General features: G+C 39.4%; 1 protein-coding gene across 1 annotated transcript in view; it reads left to right on the top strand.

Annotated features, from left to right (window-relative positions):
- The first annotated feature begins 1,752 nt into the window (after nt 1–1,752).
- Nucleotides 1,753–17,429, top strand: part of PHACTR2 (phosphatase and actin regulator 2) — a 213,776-nt gene continuing 198,099 nt past the window's right edge. Inside the window, exon 1 of the mRNA XM_012474424.3 lies at nt 1,753–2,131. Within this exon, the coding sequence (XP_012329847.2) occupies nt 2,119–2,131 (13 nt within the window). The 5' untranslated portion in view covers nt 1,753–2,118. The remainder of the gene's footprint in view (nt 2,132–17,429) is intronic.

Below are 17,429 nucleotides of genomic sequence, written 5' to 3'. Positions count from 1 at the left end.
GAATTTCTATAGCAAACATGGTGATTTGGTCTAAGTGGGATAAGTAAAGATTTTTAATAGCATCGTATCACTTCAAGTTATGACACTGAATGCATTTTGGAGCCAAACTTACAAAAAACAACAAGATTTACAAAACTTTCTGGATTTTAGAATTGTGGGTAAAGATTAGATTTTATATAAATCCCACTGTGAGTCAGGGAGTTTTAATGGGCTGTCCTTGGAAGCCAGTTAGTATTTATGAAAAAAAAGTGTGTTTCGAATGACCAATAAAGTGAACTTTTGGAGCATAAGCATTTGTCATTTGAGGACTAACAGTATTAATACAAATAACTGAAATTCATAGGAGGCAATAGGCACTGCCAATAAACGACACTTCTGAGCTACCCGTTACCCAAATCTCAGCCTTGATGATATATCTTCTCTCTCTATTATCTTTATTTCCCTGTTATCTCCTCTTTTTTTCTTAAAAATAGTGAGTTTGTCCTAGATTTTGAGCTGCTGACACTCCAGATAGTTGGCAGGTCTTAATCAGGGCAAGTAGATAAGGTGTGGAAACCACAGTGATTTCAGTCTTATGGAATCCAAGCAAAATTTTAAAATATATATAAAGAATGATTTTTTTAAATTGATAGAGTGATATATCTTTAACATTGTGTGACAGAATGGAAATGACAGGGTTAAAAATCTCAAGTTAAAATCACTGAAAAATTCAGCTTTTCTTCGAGGAAAACATTTCTGAACTATAACTGACACCATAAACAAAGTGTTTTGTTTAAACAATAAAAGAACCTCATATCTATAGGAAATTTTGAAGTTGCCTTCAAAACAAAAATACTTAAACCTAGAAGCTGTTACAATGAGAAATTAGACTCTAAATAATTTGTGGCTGGTTTGTCACTAGGAATTCTAATGGCATAAAAAATGCTTAATAAACAAATGGCCTTTCAAATTTAGCAACTCTGGGGGTATGGTAACACTATGCACTGTTTTTAAAAAATCTGTCCATAAGACCTGGAGAGCCTAACTATACTGTGGATTCATTTTATCGTAGGTCATATGAGGTCACTGTAAATCTTTGTACTATATTTGGGAAAACACAGAGTTGCGCTGTCCCCAGCATCTAATGTCATGACAGCCACAAGGGCTGGCACCTGATTTCTCCAGCACTGCGCTTGCCCTTATGTCCTGATAGCGTAAGCACTTTTTGGTGTCTTTGAGAGTCATCTTTACACAGCCAAATTCAAGAAGTGAAATGGGTTTTCCTGTGTTAGTCTTTCCTGATCTTCACATTTCTTTGGCTGTGGGTTATAACATACTGTAGAATCCCCTAACCACCTTTGACAGTTATTTCTTGTATTATTAGTGACATTAGGTGAAAATACTTGGAATTTCTCTGTTAGCATAGGTGAGCAGAAATGCTGATCAGAAATAGAAGAACTAGTAATGACGAAAACATAACCAAAATGGAATGGCAATACTCAGCTTCCTAATATTTATTTGGAGCAGAGATATTAAAGATAGTCTTTATTTTTCAATGTTTTATCTGCTACTCTCTGCCTCCTCCCCCAATAATAACCAAAACACTTTAAAATTTTAAATTGAAAAGTTGCCCAGTCATTCAGTGATGTCAATGATAAAGGCTGAACCATATTTAGACTAACCCCAAGGAAAGGATATGTATTGTATTTTTAAATAGTCCTTTTTACCTTTTCATGATCAGTGCCTCTTCCTGTTCCTGTCTGCCTGGCATCTTTTGGAAAGCTCTATGTTTTGTATAGCATGTGCACCTTTTTTTTCCTGAAATGTGCAGCACATTCAACATTGCAGTGATTTCTTTCCCCCTCCTTTGCTTAGAACAGAGGTGGAAACCCCAGGGGATTCAAGTACCCACTTGATAGGCTCAGTCTCTCTTAATCAGCCTGTAATGGAGCTAATGGCTGTTTGTCATCCTTGGAGATATAAATTTCCTGGCGGTGTCTCCTGCAGACAGTGCATGAAGTATGCTCAGTGTGCCAGCAAGGGCTGATAATCAGCAGAAGGGCAGGGTGCTTCGTTAGTCAGAAGAGCCAGGGCTTCCCGGCTGCCAGGCTACAGAACTCGCCTCGCCACTTCTGAGACATGGACAACGCCGGTAGGTAAAACAAGCATGAATTCTTCATAGCTCTGGCTTCCTTTGCAGCCTGCATCCTTTGCTGCGGGAGGTTTGCCTATTCGTTGCTCTCGTTTTGCACTTAAATGTTCAAGACTGGGAAGCATGTAATATTGGAACCCCGATGCGTTGTCCACCAGACAATTAATGTTTACCTTGAAGTTTAGGAACTGGAAATGCAGATTGTCATTCCAAATTCACCTTTTGTGAAGACTATTGCTATTTTATTTAGGCTGCAGGAAGTGTGGTGTTTGATTCTTTTGTGCTCAGAGCAGTGGGTGGAAAATGCATATAGTGAAAAAACTATTACTAAGGGATGGCATGAGGTAAATGGAATTAAGTTAATGAGCTGAGCAAAAATTCTGTATAAATATTACAATATACACAGTGTAATAGCATAAGAACTCTTTGGGTCTGATGCTTTCATCTTCACTTTAGGATGCAATGTCGAAAATGTTTTGATAGCCTCTGATATTTTAATTTCAGAGTACAGGCATTAGTGGACAATTATGAACCTTTAAAAATGTATTTTTTTTTTACTATCTTTACTTGCTAACTAGACAAACATAACATGACAGTGGAAGTATTTTATTGTCAATTACATGATTAACATAAAATTCTCAGGTGGAACTTTTTACTTTGCTGTATTGAACTTTTAGAGGAGATATACTGTAGGATCGTTCCCCATTTCAGTGTTATTGGCACTCAAGCAGAATTCTCCCAGCTGTGTTATGGATTATCTGTCTCCCGAAACTCATTAGTTCAGTTACTCAGCTGGTATCAGCTTGAAGGTGATGCTTCCCATGCCTCGAGGTGCTGTCAGCTCTTCTAAGAAGTTACATCATTTAAAACACATTCTACACTACAAGACCACCCATTGGTGGTGAAACATACTTGTTTATGAAATTGAGGTAGTTCAGTCCTTGGTGCGGGTAGTATAGGCTAGCAGAGATTTTAAAGTCAGCGTGCATTGGGCTCTTTTATGAAATAGGTTATTAGGAACAAAACTCTGTGACTAACATACTTTGGTCCTTGCCATTGAAGACATTGAAATAAAGTGGAACAGTATAATATCAGGGATGAAAATTTTAGGGTGGTGGAAGAAATGAGACAAGTGTTAAGGATGTGTGTAGTCATAGCAGGAGAGAAGCTGGGATGCATGCATATGGATTGTACCCCCATTCTGGTCATTAAAAAAATATGCCATAGGGCTTGTCAAAAAGCAGGTAGATATGGTATTCCATGACAAGGCACAATTTGAAAATCAACCAAAAGCTTCTATAATTACAGCAGTAGAGTGAGTAAAAAATAAATAAATAAACTTAGAATCTCTAATTTAGCCTCATTTAAAACTTCTGCCACCCACAATTTATTATACTGACATCCTGGCAGAATGATCACTTTAATTCAAGTAAATGCCTTTTTTAACTGACTCATATATTTATTTAAAGGCCATTTAAAAAAGGGGAAGAAACTCCTGTGGCAGACTTCTTGTAGGCTTAAAAATGCTAAGGGTTATTTTTCTTTTTTGGCTAACTAGAGCTTTGGGGGTGTTTTCACAATGTTTAGTTATATTTGTTTATGCTATTAAATGTGATTAATAAAATACCCCTGCTCCTGATGAGTTTAAGATTATTTAAACACTGTGGAGGGTGGCTTGTAAATAGCAGTTTCTATATCATTTCAAATTTTAAGTGTAATCTCAAATATAGGTATGCCTACCTTTGAATAGAATAACAGGTTTTAAATCACATAATTTGAATATTTCAGAAACAGCATCTTTCTTATGATGGCTTATAATTGGCTGTCAGTGATCACTTTTCATGGTAACTTTTTATGAGGTGAGCAGCCTCTCTTACAGAAGGAAAATGTAAACATCCATTACATATACACATTTCAATACATTGTATTGACTGCAAGGAAAGCATTTAAGACAGTACTGGTAGAGGGCAAAAAAAAAAAAAAATCTGAAATATCTTTAACATTGTGCCAAGAGACTCAATTAATTTGGAGCACTACAGTTTCTCCAATTTAATTTAAAGAAGATAATGATGTTGAGTATTTGCCTAAATTTTTCTAATCAGAAATGGGTTGAGGCCCTGGATTTCAGAGCTAGTAGCTTAGAGCTGCGCACTAGTGCTAACAACTGGATCGTTAGTATCAAGGAGCCTGGCCTTCTTCCAGCAAGGCTTTCTGTGTGGGGGTTTGGATGATAGGTAGAACCACAGTAATGGGTCCACACAGGTTGAATGTCCCTAATTTATTTGAGTCACATAGAACCCTGCATTAGAGATATTTGTGCATGGTTTCTGCTGTTAGCAAGTTAAGAAAGATGAGCTGCTTGGGACTCCGGCCCTTTGGGTGGGTGGGTGTACATTTCAGCCATCATGCCATTGTGAGTCTGTCCTTTCTCTCCTTAGCAGCAAAGAACTGACATTCCTACTATCTTGGAGAAGGAGACATCCCTTCCCCATAATTGCTGGCTTATGTATTCCTTTAAAAGCTTTTCCTGGAATAACCATAAAATATTTATCAAACTGTGCGTATGGAATATGTCAGGGCAATTTTAGCAATATCTAACATTTTCTTCTTTTTTTAATATGGCTATTTCTTCTTAGAAGTTATATAACAACTCAGATAGCTGGTGCTTTATAATTACAAACATGTGACTACAAGTACCATCAGAGTTCTACCAATGTCACTTTCCTCATTACCTCCATCAAGTGGTTCTCATGAGTGAATTCTGATAAGACATTCAGAGGCACAGTTGATCGGTGTGTGATTTTTATCTGAAACATGTTTTGAAATGTAATTCCATATTCTACAGTGTAGAGTACTGTAAAAAAAAAAAAAAAAAAAAGCTCTGCAGAATTTATTGTGTTGAGTATTCCCTACTTGATATCAAGATATTTCAGTTACCATGTGTGGGTTGAAAGAGCCACACTCATTTGGAGGGCCCCTGCACCTTCACCGTGCATTCTAGCTCAGTGGTTCAAAGGCTTTTGACCATTGATGATGTACAATCACTGAGTCAGAAGATCACAGTCTGCCAGCTCCCTGCAAAGCAGACTCGAGGGTTATTTGGAGCCAGACTGAAGAAGGGTTTGGAGTGGAGTAGTTGAGAGCGTCAGATAATTTTTGGTGAATGTTAGCTCTGCCACCTGTTATCCCAGTGACTGTGAACAAGTAATAGAAACTCTATGCATTAATTTTCTCATCGGTAAGTGGTGACAATAATTGTACCCATATCATAGGATTGCTATGAAGAGACAGTAAGATAACTCCTGTAAGGCTTTTGGTACAATGGCTGGCATATGGCAAAATACAATGCATGTTGGCGTTTTAGAGAGCCATCAAAAGATTGAAGCAGGCTGCTTTATGAACACATAAATATATGCTCCAGCAGGACGGCTCTGAAAGTGGTTCAGATGACAGTGTGGGAAAGTGAGCAGTTCTGAGCAAAGAGACTAGTCAAGTGGCTGTCTCAGAAGTAGAACTGGAAATTAACGTGGGTGGTGCAGTGGGCATGGGGTTGGGGATGCATTGGCTATGCATCAGCAGAGCATGATGAGTGGATGTGGAGGCAGGGAGAACCGCAGCAGTCAAAGGAGACCTTGGAGGTTTCCAGTTAGAGAATTTAAGACAATGGTCCTGCACGACTGAACACAAAATGGGTTTTAAGAGAAAGACAATGAGTTCCATTTTGACATTGTTGGGTTTGAAATACCTTGTGTGTTGCCCACTAGCCACAGTAGTTGGTTCACTGATGACCTTTTAATCCACTTAAAGGATTAAAAAGGATTCCTGCCCCCTCTCTCTCCAGTCTGTGGGAGATCCTATAGGATGGTGTAGAGAAAGGAAATTTTCAAATGCTTCATCTTATTTTATAGATGGAGATAAGACCAGACAAAGAGAAACATGCTCCTAGGCATTGAAATAATTAGGGTAAAGGCCAGGCTGTTACATAAGAAAATGTAAGCATGAAGACATTTCATTTCAAGCAGATTCAAAACCTTAGCAGCCCAGGTTGTCATGCCAAAGTTCCTGAACAGCTGGAGATGGTGATTCAGGAGAAGGATTACTTAATGGAGCAGACATCCAATAAGAATTCATATGTTTTGAAAGAGGATGCTTTCTAGAATATTTGACTATGTTTGCAAACTATATTTTATGCAATTAATTTTTTTTCCTCTAATCCTCCACTTTCATGATATCTTGGTCTTACTATCTATAATTTTGTTAACCATGACACTTTTTAGAAATGTTATAATGTTATATATACACACATACATACATATGTACACATACATACATAATATGTACATATACATTTGAATGTATATTGTTAATATATGTACCTATGTGTGAATTCTTTAACTAGGGGATTGTCAGCCTTGATGTAAGGGAATGTAATGTTGGTAGCTCTTCTAAAAAACTTAATAAAACATTAGAACAGATTTTCTTTCTAATTAAAAAAGGAATTCATTCTTATCCTCTGAAATACCCCTTATGTTACAAAGATTATTATTTAACATTTTATTAACTGTCAAACAAATTACAGTATTTTCCTTTGAATTTATTGTGAAGCCCATTATGCTATTTTAACATTTTATGTTTCACCAAATAAATATTCTTAGAAGCATCCAGGGTTCATGTAAAAATATTTTTCTAACCAAAAAATTAAAATGTGATAAATAGTCTGTTTTTTGGAACATCTGTTTTCAAAATGCTAGTATTATTATCAAAATAACTGTGTTTTAAAATCAAAATGCCAAAAGGAAAAATAAGTTTATATATAAACATAGACATACTGTAAAAGTGGCACTAAATTTTCTTCCTAGTTTTACTCTAATAGTGTAGTGACTTTGACCTCCTGAGAATAAACCAACAGTCATGGCCCAAGAGTGTGCAGAAGCAGGCCAAAGTCTTTGCTTCTAAAATGAAGTTTTTACTTTTGTTTTAGGATCACTGCAATTTGTTCTGAGTGTTTCTTTCTTTGCAACCACTCATCTTTCCAAAGGCAGAATGAATTCTGATTTTTCTGTATCCCCAAGATGAAATAGAAATGCTCATCACATGGCTTCTGTCTAGAACAACTGTTAGAAAAGATATGAAGCACAAGCAAAAATGCATTTTGGTGATAGAGGAATCAACAATTAACATTTTCTAGATTATATGCCATTCCATATTAATTCCATAGGTTATTAAATAAACTCCCTACCCCACCTCGACACACACATAATTCAGTGTTCAGGCAATTTTAAGAATTGTTGAGTTTAACAGCATTCAACAGATTTCTTAGCATGTTAAGAAACATGCTGAAGCCAGGCACGGTGGCTCACACCTGTAATCCCAGCACTTTGGGAAACTTAGGCGGGCAAATCACGAGGTCAGGAGTCCGAGACCAGCCTGGCCAACATAGAGAAACCCCGTCTTTACAAACAATACAAAAATTAGCCAGGTGTGGTGGCACATGCCTGTAGTCCCAGCTACTTGGGAGGCTGAGGCGGGAGAATCGCCAGAACCTGGGAGGTGGAAGTTCCAGTGAGCCCAGACCACGCCATTGCACTCTAGCCTGGGTGACAGAGTGAGACTCCATCTTAAAAAAAAAAAAAAAAAGAAGAAAGAAAGAAAGAAACATGCTGATGGAATTGGCATATAATTTCCTGTGGGTGCTAATATTTGTTGTAAATTCCTAAGATGGAATACAGAATGCAGCATTTCCCAATCGTATTGACCTCAGGTTCTCCAGGGGAAACCTAGCTACAAGGTAGATAACTCCAACTTGGAATGCACTGTTAAGATCCCTTCAATCTCAGTTTCACTTTCCATTTCACCCTATTCTTCCTCTCCTGAGTTCTTCTCAACTTCCTGTTTCCAAATATAGGAAGCCATTTTTGGTAACTAGCAAAGTTACCAAAAAGTTACTTTTGGTAAGTAACTTTTGAAACAGATATTGAATTTCTTAAGCAATCAAGCATTGATACTTCCATAAGTATATAAATTTCACGTGCATGAAATTCCATTGCACCTGTACATCAATATGTACATTTCATGATACTTTCATAAGTGTCAGCGCTTGATTGTTTAGAAATTAAGTATCTGTCTTCCACAATGGTTGATAACGCATTCTACTATAAAGACACATGCACACGTATGTTTATTGCAGCACCGTTCACAATAGCAAAGACTTGGAACCAACCCAAATGCCCATCAGTGATAGACTGGATAAAGAAAATGTGGCGTATATACATCGTGGAATACTATGTAGCCATAAAAAGGTTGAGTTTATGTCCTTTGCAGGGACATGGATGAAGCTGGAAACCATCATTCTCAGCAAACTGACACAAGAACAGAAAACCAAACACCGCATGTTCTCACTCATAAATGGGAGTTGAACAATGAGAACACATGGACAAAGGGAGGGGAACATCACACACCGGGGCCTGCTGGGGGGTAAGGGGCTAGGGGAGGGACAGCATTAGGAGAAATACCTAATGTAGATGATGGGTTGATGGGTGCAGCAAACCACCATGGCATGTGTATACCTATGTAACAAACCTGTACTTTTTGCACATGTATCTCAGAACTTAAAGTATAATTTTTTAAAAATCATGAAATGAAAAATATCTGTGTCGTCTATGTCCAGTATTTATCTTCTCTTTCCTTGCCGCTAATGCTTCACTGCTCATAAACATCACCATCAGATGAAGTAAAGAAGGAAGGGGAGCTAGGACTTAAACCTGCTTTGGAAAGGAGTGGAATTCAATGACAGCTATAAGATTGGGAGTGATGCACAGATTTTATCTATCCAGATGTAACAATTCACATGAAATATTAAAAATAGATGATGTGAGATTTTATTTGGAAAAAGTCAACCTCAAAGTTCTACTTTTGTAAATCAGGTACCAAGAACATATATAACAAAGGCAAATGATATTTAGCTAAATGTCAAATGTCTTGAAAGGAAGGACGCTGACTTTTTTGAGTGTCTATTATGTCCTAGGCATCAAGTTAGGTATTTTACACAGTCACTCTGTAAGTAAATATTATCTTCCCCGAATTATACATAAGTAGCTGAGGCTAAGAGCTCACCCGATAAATAAGTGAGTGATTTATAAACTTGAATCCAGCCTTTCTTAACAAAAGCAAAATTCAACTCATCATTTTTCATGTTGTTATATTGCTTTGAGGGTGGCAGTTCTGGGTCTTTGGGTTTTCCATAGCATTGAGCACAGTGTCTGGGCTGTAGTAAGCATATAGTAAATGTTTGTTGAATTAAATCAACAAATATTTAATGACGTTTAATTAATTTGGAGCATTTTTTTAAAAAGCAAATTAATTTGGAAATATCAGTGTCAGATGATCTTTTTACACATCTGAATACCCTCATAGAAGTTAGTATATAGGCAAGGAAAAACATACGTATTTCATGTTTCATAAACATTCACAAATTTATGAAAATTTTTGATAGAGCCCACCTATGAAATCTGTTACCATTGTAAAAAAATTATTCAAAATTTTCATTTGAAAGGTACATATTTCATGATGTTTTATAAACATTCATAAATTTATGACAATTTATAAAATAGAACGCTTTTTGATAGAGCCCACCTATGAAATCTGTTACCATAGTTAAAAAAAGAATTCAAAATTTTCATTTGAAGGATGTGGTAATATTAGGGTCATTAACAGAAATTATGGAAAAAGCCTTCCCCATATGTTTTTAATGATATTTAATTGAAATGCAGACACACCTTTCTGGAATATGAAAGAATTTTACTTTTTCTCTCTTCTTCTTCCAGAGAGCTCACGATTAGAGGGAAGATCACAAAGGACCCGTGCCTTTGTCTCATCTGACCACACCTGTGCATGAATAGTCATTTTTCTTTCACTGGTAATGCTAGCACGTTACATTCCACATGACTCTTTCCAAACTCTGTGTTACTCTGTGAACCACTATGAGATTTGACAAACACTCAGTGAAACAATCATCACATTTAAATTTTGATATCTATGTCAAGAGAAACCATAGTTCCAAAGTTTCAGTTTCAGGTTTCAGAGCTATAGTTTCAAAGTTTCAGGTTTTCCTACACTTTGGTATAAAGTATCTGCCTAATTGTTTTGATAGGGAGCTCTTTTATTATTTTTATAGATAATTCCCAAGATCCAGCTGTCTCCTCAAAATTACATTTTGAATTTTTTTCACATAAACTAATTTGTTCCAATTATTTAATCCTCTAATTAGGAATAGTGACTGAAATTGTGCCTCAGGACTGGACTTTAGAGTCATGATTTCCTTTCTTAGACCTGAATCATTCAGTGCCGGCACAGCATTTATACCTTTACGGGTATCAAGTTCAAATCCTGATATTTAGTGGTATTGGTAACCGATTACATCTGACTTGCTAACCTGCCTCTTCTGTTAGTTTCCATGTATCCTCCATATCCACCAGTCTGTTCCCCCGTCTGTTCTGTTTCCACAAAAGCATCTGTACCTTCGTTCATGCTGTTCTTCTCACCTACAATGCCTTCTCCTCCTTGCCATTCAGTCTCTTTCATCCATACATCCTGGTGAGGTTTCCTCGTCCCCCACTCTGCACCATGCAATGTCCTAGTTAGTGTGGATACGAGAGAAAGAGACGGAGCTTCTGTCTCCGTGAGATGAGTGAGAACATCTTTTGTGGTCTTTCCTTCCAGTAGAGAAAGCAAAATTAGTAATGAATAGACAAAATGCTCAGGTTGTGATTAGTGCTGCCAAGTTAATCAGCTGTCATTTGGATGGAAAATGAGTTTGGGGTGCAGGCTACTCCAGATTCGGTAGTCAGGGAAAGCTTCCTGAGGAGGTGGCCTGCAGGCTGAGGCCCAAGGAATGAAAAGGAATCAGCCACGAGAGACCCAGGGAAAAAGTGTATCAAGCAGAGTGACAGGCAAATGCATATGCTCCCAGACAGGACATTGACTGGGATGTCTCAGCCACAAGGCCAGTGTGAGTGGGGCCTGGTGAGAGGTAGGGCCTCAGACCCATCAGGGAGGGCTTGAGGCTTGGCCTCTGTCCTGCCAGCTTTCAGGAGACTTTGAAGGGTTTACAAGACTGGGAAGAATGGAGTGGAAAGAAGCAAGAGTGGAAGTTCCTAAGGATGAAATCCACCTAGAAGGCTCTTGACGGAAGTGGCGGCAGTGGGGAAGAGAAGAGGAAACGCAATCCCAGCCCTGTGTTAAGGCCCAGTGCTTATCCTGTCTTCCGTCTTCCCAACTTGTCTCCAAGCCCTGAATTTTCTCAGGGCACTGATGGAATTCACCACCCAGTTTTGTACTTACTGGGAGTTAATCTGAGATTACTCTCCATTTGAGTCTTTTCTTCCCAACCAGATTTAAAAGTCTTGAGGGCAGATGCCACATCATAGACATCTTTTATGTCTTGTAAGAGTGGTCATTCGCAACTCTAGCCACTCATTAGCATCGCCTGGAAATCTTATAAATACCAATCTCTGGGTCCCACCCTTGACAAATTCCATCAGGGACTTTGGAGCGGGGTCAGGACATTTGTATTTGTTTAAAAGCATCCCTCTATATTCTAATTAGCCATGAGGGTGTCCTCCTCTCTCTCTTTTTTCCCCTCCCTCTCCCTTGTTCCTCCCTCCAGTCTAGCAGGGCAGCCTAGCTGAGATTTCGTGCTTGGGAATTATCTGCTTCCAGGTGGGATGTGAGGCTGTGAGACTATAATGAGACCTCCAAGGAAATGGCTCAAAGAAAAGAGCAGAGGTGAAATACTGCTTCTAGGCGATGTATCAGGATAGGAGGAAAGGAAATTGAAGCCCGACTTTCTGTAATCCATCCTTCTGGAGTCTGTAGATTGGAACAAAGAAGGTGTTTAAGGAGAGACTTAGTCACCTGCTGCCTAATCAGGAAGGTTGTTTTCTCTTCCAACATCTTACAAGGAAAGTAAGTACTAAAAGTGAAGATTCACCACAGTGGCAAAAACTATTTCTGAAGAGACTACATGTGAAATTTAACTAATAAGCGATGTTAAACATCCCTTGTCAAATTCTATATAGTAGAAGAGGTACATTATTAGACCCCAAATAGCACTGGTATGATTAATCATCACTAACTGTATCTGTACCGAGAGGCTGGGTCAGAGCCACGATTAGACATTGATGCTATATTTGCTGTATCCATGTGACTTGCCACAGGTGCCCTGCTTTTTAGTGATAGAGAAATAGGTCCTGTTCCACCTTGTACTTCCTGCTTTACACACACACATACACACACACACACACACACACACACACACACTCCAGAATGAGTTTCAGATCATTTAAATTGACAATGACCTTAAATATTAAAGGCTAGGGATGCTTGGCTAACTTGCTTTTCTGGTGTTTTGGTTAATAAATGTTTTTTACAACAAGGTTAATACATGCTTTCTAATAGAAAGAGTGCAATTTAGTAAAACCATCTTTTATAATATTTGACTTAACTACCCCACATGGTCATGAGGATCACTTGAGAAGGTGTCAGTGACAGAGGGTTTTAAACTCCAAATGTTTATACAAATGAAGCATCTCTTACTGGGAGGAACCACCAGGGATGGACAGGGGAGGCTGGGGTGGGATGGGGTTGAATGTTTCCCTAACTGCCCCTCCTGCTCCACCCATTTCTCCCCAGACCCTCTCACTTGCCTGCCCCCTACTGCCATCTTGAAAAGCGTACTCCTTTTGTTAGCCCCAGCTCAGGGGTCCCCTCCTGCTCAAAACCATCCTCAACTCCACTGAATAGAATGAGTGTTCTCGCTCCTCTCCTCTCCTCCCTGAGAACACTCTCCTACCCCTATCGGAACTGGTAGCAGATAAACCATCATGCTGTTTCACATGTTCCTCAAGAACAGGGCCACATCTCCTTCTTGAGCCTCATGCTGAGTACAGTCCCTGGCAGAGGAGGGGTGTCCCATAAGAAGGCAAATGAATGCACTAGCTGAAATCAAGCCTGAGCTGTCTCTTATTGTGTGCTATTACTTATATAGAAACTATGAATTAGTTCGTATTGGAATTGAATGCTGTGGCCATATGCAATTTAATATGAGCATCAATTCTTCAATCGGGGAGCCCATTAGAATCACTTGTGCAATTAAAATCTGTCTGTGTCTGTCCATCTATCCATCCATCCATCTACCTACCTACTTACCTACCTATCATCTATCTATTTGTCTGTGTATCATCTCTCAAGAGCCTTACCAGCCCCACTCCAGACCTACTAATTCACAATCTCCCGTGGGAAGAAACGGGTACTTTTAAGAAATGTTTCACAGATGATTCCTCTGTACTCCCCTGGTGAGACCCATTATTGGTCTAAGAAACATATAATGAAGCCACTCAGACAAAATGGGTTTCTACTGTTTTGTGTGCTATTAAGATACTTGCTTATTGCCAGCGTGAAAGCACATTATTATTAGAATTCTAAAGATCTTGTGCCATGCACAAAAATGCTCTAATATGCCCTATTGGAGGCCTGCATTGACCTGTAAACAAAGAAGCATCTTTCTTTGAGACTGTTGCATGGGAATGGTGGTGCATTCTGTTTTCTCTTCCTCCACTTATGGTGGAAAGGCAGTCTCTAGCTTTTGTATCATTAACTGAGACTTGCTTAAAAGTGAACACTGAAACTTGTCTTAAATTTGCCACCTGCTGCATGCCTCTGCACTTTATATCTTGGGTCTTATTTTCTTAGTAATAGAAATTTGGCAACCCTCCATTTTTAAAGCAGCTTGACTTGGGGCATTTTTAATAAGGGGATAAAATGGAATATTGCCAGTCCTGGCATTTGAGAATGGTCAGTATGGTCTAAAGAGTGAAAATATCTTAGGTTCCCTGTGCGAGACTCTAGTCTTCACAGCACCGATCATGCTTGCTTGTGGTACTTACACAACATGTCGATCAGTAGAGGAGCCAGTTCGTTTGCTCAAACAATAAGCATTTCACAACATTCATTAACCTTAGGGTCACTTTTTTAAGTTAAGGAAGTTCAAAGACATTTGTTTAAATAATTGTATGACTGTGACAATACTTGAAAAAAGCCAGATAGTTGAAAATTAAAGCCAACTTTGTTCTTAAAATCCAGACTTCATGGAAAACCAGGAGCTCTGTAGCATACATTTAGAATGAAGCTCCAGCTTTAACGTCTAAATTTCCTGGTTTATGTCAGTCTTTTTGTCACAGCCCTAATGCTCCGTAAACAAAGGTGTCTCTTATACTAACAGATGCGGGCTTTGTCTTTAGCGCGTCTCAGGGAAGGTTTTCATGGACCCTTGAAACTGTAAAAACCTCCCAAAGTACCCTTGGGCACCTCGGTTATTGTGAAACAAAATCATGTCCCACAAAATTATATTTTAAATGCAGGACTAGTAAGAAATGAAGTTCTTTAAAAAAATGCTGTACATACTTCAACAAATTCCTTTCATCTTCAAAAATGCTTACAAATATAGCTCATTTCTCACAGTTCTCTGGTGAATTATGTAAACACTTCAAATCATCAGTTCTGCTTTTATAGATATGAAACTAAGGCAGAGAAATTTATTTATTTTTTCAGAGAGCAGCCTCATGCACAGCTTAACTGCACATGAAAAATGTCGCACTGACATATCAAATACGTGTCTGCTTGAGTATGTTCTTGGCCATCGGCCAACCCACAAGGCATAGGCCATTCCAAATTTGATTTCCATTGACTTTTATGCAGAGGGAAAGCCAAGCACAGTTTACCCTTTGGGTTGTATGCAATATTGTTTTTAGGGAAATGTGGTTGTATTTGTTCTGGCCTCAAAGGCTGTCTCACTGGAGGACAGGCTTTGGTCACAGTTTTGGTCACAAAACGCAACTGTCCCCATCTGCTTTGTTGAAGCTCTCTGTACTAGGATAGGCAACCAGGTGATCAGGGACTGGAAATCAGCTGGAAATTCCAATAGAGGCTCATTAATTAGCAGAGCACACATATGAAGGGCATATATTTATATGGCAGGTGGGCAGCAGATAGCGGACAGTGCAAACCTTCAGGAAAAGAACAAGAGCAGGATCGCTAAAGAAGCCCTAGCATTTTCACACAGAGACTGAGCTTGGAGATCCAGTACCAGGGAAGGGGATTGGAGAATTGGGTAGGGAATGTGGGCAAATTATAGGGAGAGACCAAGGTAGATACCTGGCTTATGAAACAGGTCTACAGAAGGCCAGGTGTGGTGGCTCATGCCTGTAATCCCAGCACTTTGGGAGGCCATGGTGGGCAGATGACCTGAGGTCAGGAGTTCAAAACCAGCCTGGGCAACATGGTGAAACCCTGTCTCTACAAAAATAAAAAAATACAAAAATTAGTGCCTGGTGTGGCGGTGGGTGCCTGTAATCCCAGCTACTCTGGAGGCTAAGGCAGGGGAATTGCTTGAACCCAGGAGGCAGGGGTTGCCATGAGCCGAGATCGCGCCATTGCCCTCCAGCCTGGGTGACAGAGTGAGACTGTTTAAAAAAAAAAAAAAAACAAGAAAAAAACAGGTATACAGAAAACATCAGGAGGCCCCCACAGGTTCAGGAGGCCCCCACAGGTTTCCTTCTGGCTTCTTCAATTTAGTGTGAATGGACAACAAAGAAAACTCGGTAGGGCGCGAGTGAGTTCCTGTGCACCCCGAGCCCTCTCAGGCCTCCTCGAGGCAGAAGGGCAAATCTTTCCCATGGTTCCTGCCTCTCTCTCTAGGGTGGCACAGGACTTGAGAAGCCAGCAGCTACAAGGAAGCTTACCTGTCAACCACCAACACTTTCTTTTAATTTCCGTCTTAATGAGAATCATTAAATTGCAACTCTTCCTTATATTTAATCACGTTCACTGGCTTTCTCAAATTGAACATACCTGAACCCTTGAATAGTGTGGGATTATGCAAAGGAATGGAATTAAGTTTGGAAAAGAAGAATGCAGTTCCTGGCTGAGTCTATTCTACCTGCTGGTATGGGGTCTTGGGCATATTCATGAGCCTCGCTTTCCTCATCTATAGTTTAGGGCTGATTGTACTTGGCTTGAGTAGTAAGTGTTACGTAACATAGACTTATTTCGCACCTACATGGACTTTAAAGCTTTGCAAACATTAGCTCATTTCTCCCTCTCAGCTACCTTCCCAGGTGGCCACTTAGCCCCAGGTCTCCCGGCGCTGGTTCCCTGAGCTCCTGCCTTGCTCACCTCTCACATTTTGCTGTTGTGCACTTGCTTCTGGCAGCTCCCGTCTCCCTCTTTCTAATCTGCTGTTTTCTGCTTTTTTTGTGGTCTGGGGAACCAAATAATCAACAGTGTTATCCTTTTGTTCAAAATAATAGTACATAGACCCCACTGAGCCCCTGAGTAGTGTCCTATGATTCACTTGTATGGGCTGGAGTTCGTGAATTTTTTACATTTATTCAGGCTGAGTTGCAGTTCGGTTGATTTCCTGGTTCTTGACACAATGGAGGTGGACAGCTAGGTAATATCTTTTAATGTTTCCTCATCATCCTAGTCAGACATCTCCAGAGATCCTGCCCACACCCTGAGGATAAAATTCAAGCCCAAAACATCACACAAGGCCCCTGTGTCACCAGCACTGTCACCACCTCTGGTCACGTAGTCCTGGGCCCCCACACCCCAGACTCTTCCTCTCATCCCAAGTACTGCGTATTCCTGCTGCTTTGCTTGGCAATGTGCTGTTCTCCTTGGCTACATCTCATCTCCCCACTCGCCCAGGAACTGCTCAAGGGCAACGTTACCTTACCTTGGTTTCCTTAGTCTTAGCACAGATGTGGCACACAGTAAGTGCTTCATGCATGCTAGCTGACTCACTGTTTCTGCCATTGTTACCAAGCTGCAAAATGTTGTATGGAGCACAATGATGTATATAGACCATCTCATTACATAGATTTCAAAAATACTTAAGGAGAAAAAGACAGTTTAGAGAAATGCAGTCGGATGCAAACGATGCAAAATGCAGCTTAATGATGTTGGTAAAAATCCTTACCAACCCAGAAATAGTTCTGGTGAATCTTGATTGCTTTTTTTTCTGTTTGACTGACATTAAACCAAATTTAGAACATATATATATGGGATTCCTTTCAGGAGAAGATAAAACATGTAATAATTACAGTAGCAAGTGTATTGAATTTGATTGTCTCATGAAGGAAGATATACCATATACTTTTAAAAAAGTTCTCAAAGGAGATTTGATTATATTAAAGGCTTAAGACCTGTGAATTTTGGCCATAAGTTGAGAAGTAGAAAGAGG

The sequence above is a fragment of the Aotus nancymaae genome, unplaced genomic scaffold, assembly GCF_030222135.1.
Source record: "Aotus nancymaae isolate 86718 unplaced genomic scaffold, 86718_ANA_hifiasm-v0.15.2.pri h1tg000040l, whole genome shotgun sequence".
NCBI lineage: Eukaryota > Metazoa > Chordata > Mammalia > Primates > Aotidae > Aotus > Aotus nancymaae.
This window is presented reverse-complemented; position numbering and strand designations above follow the sequence as displayed.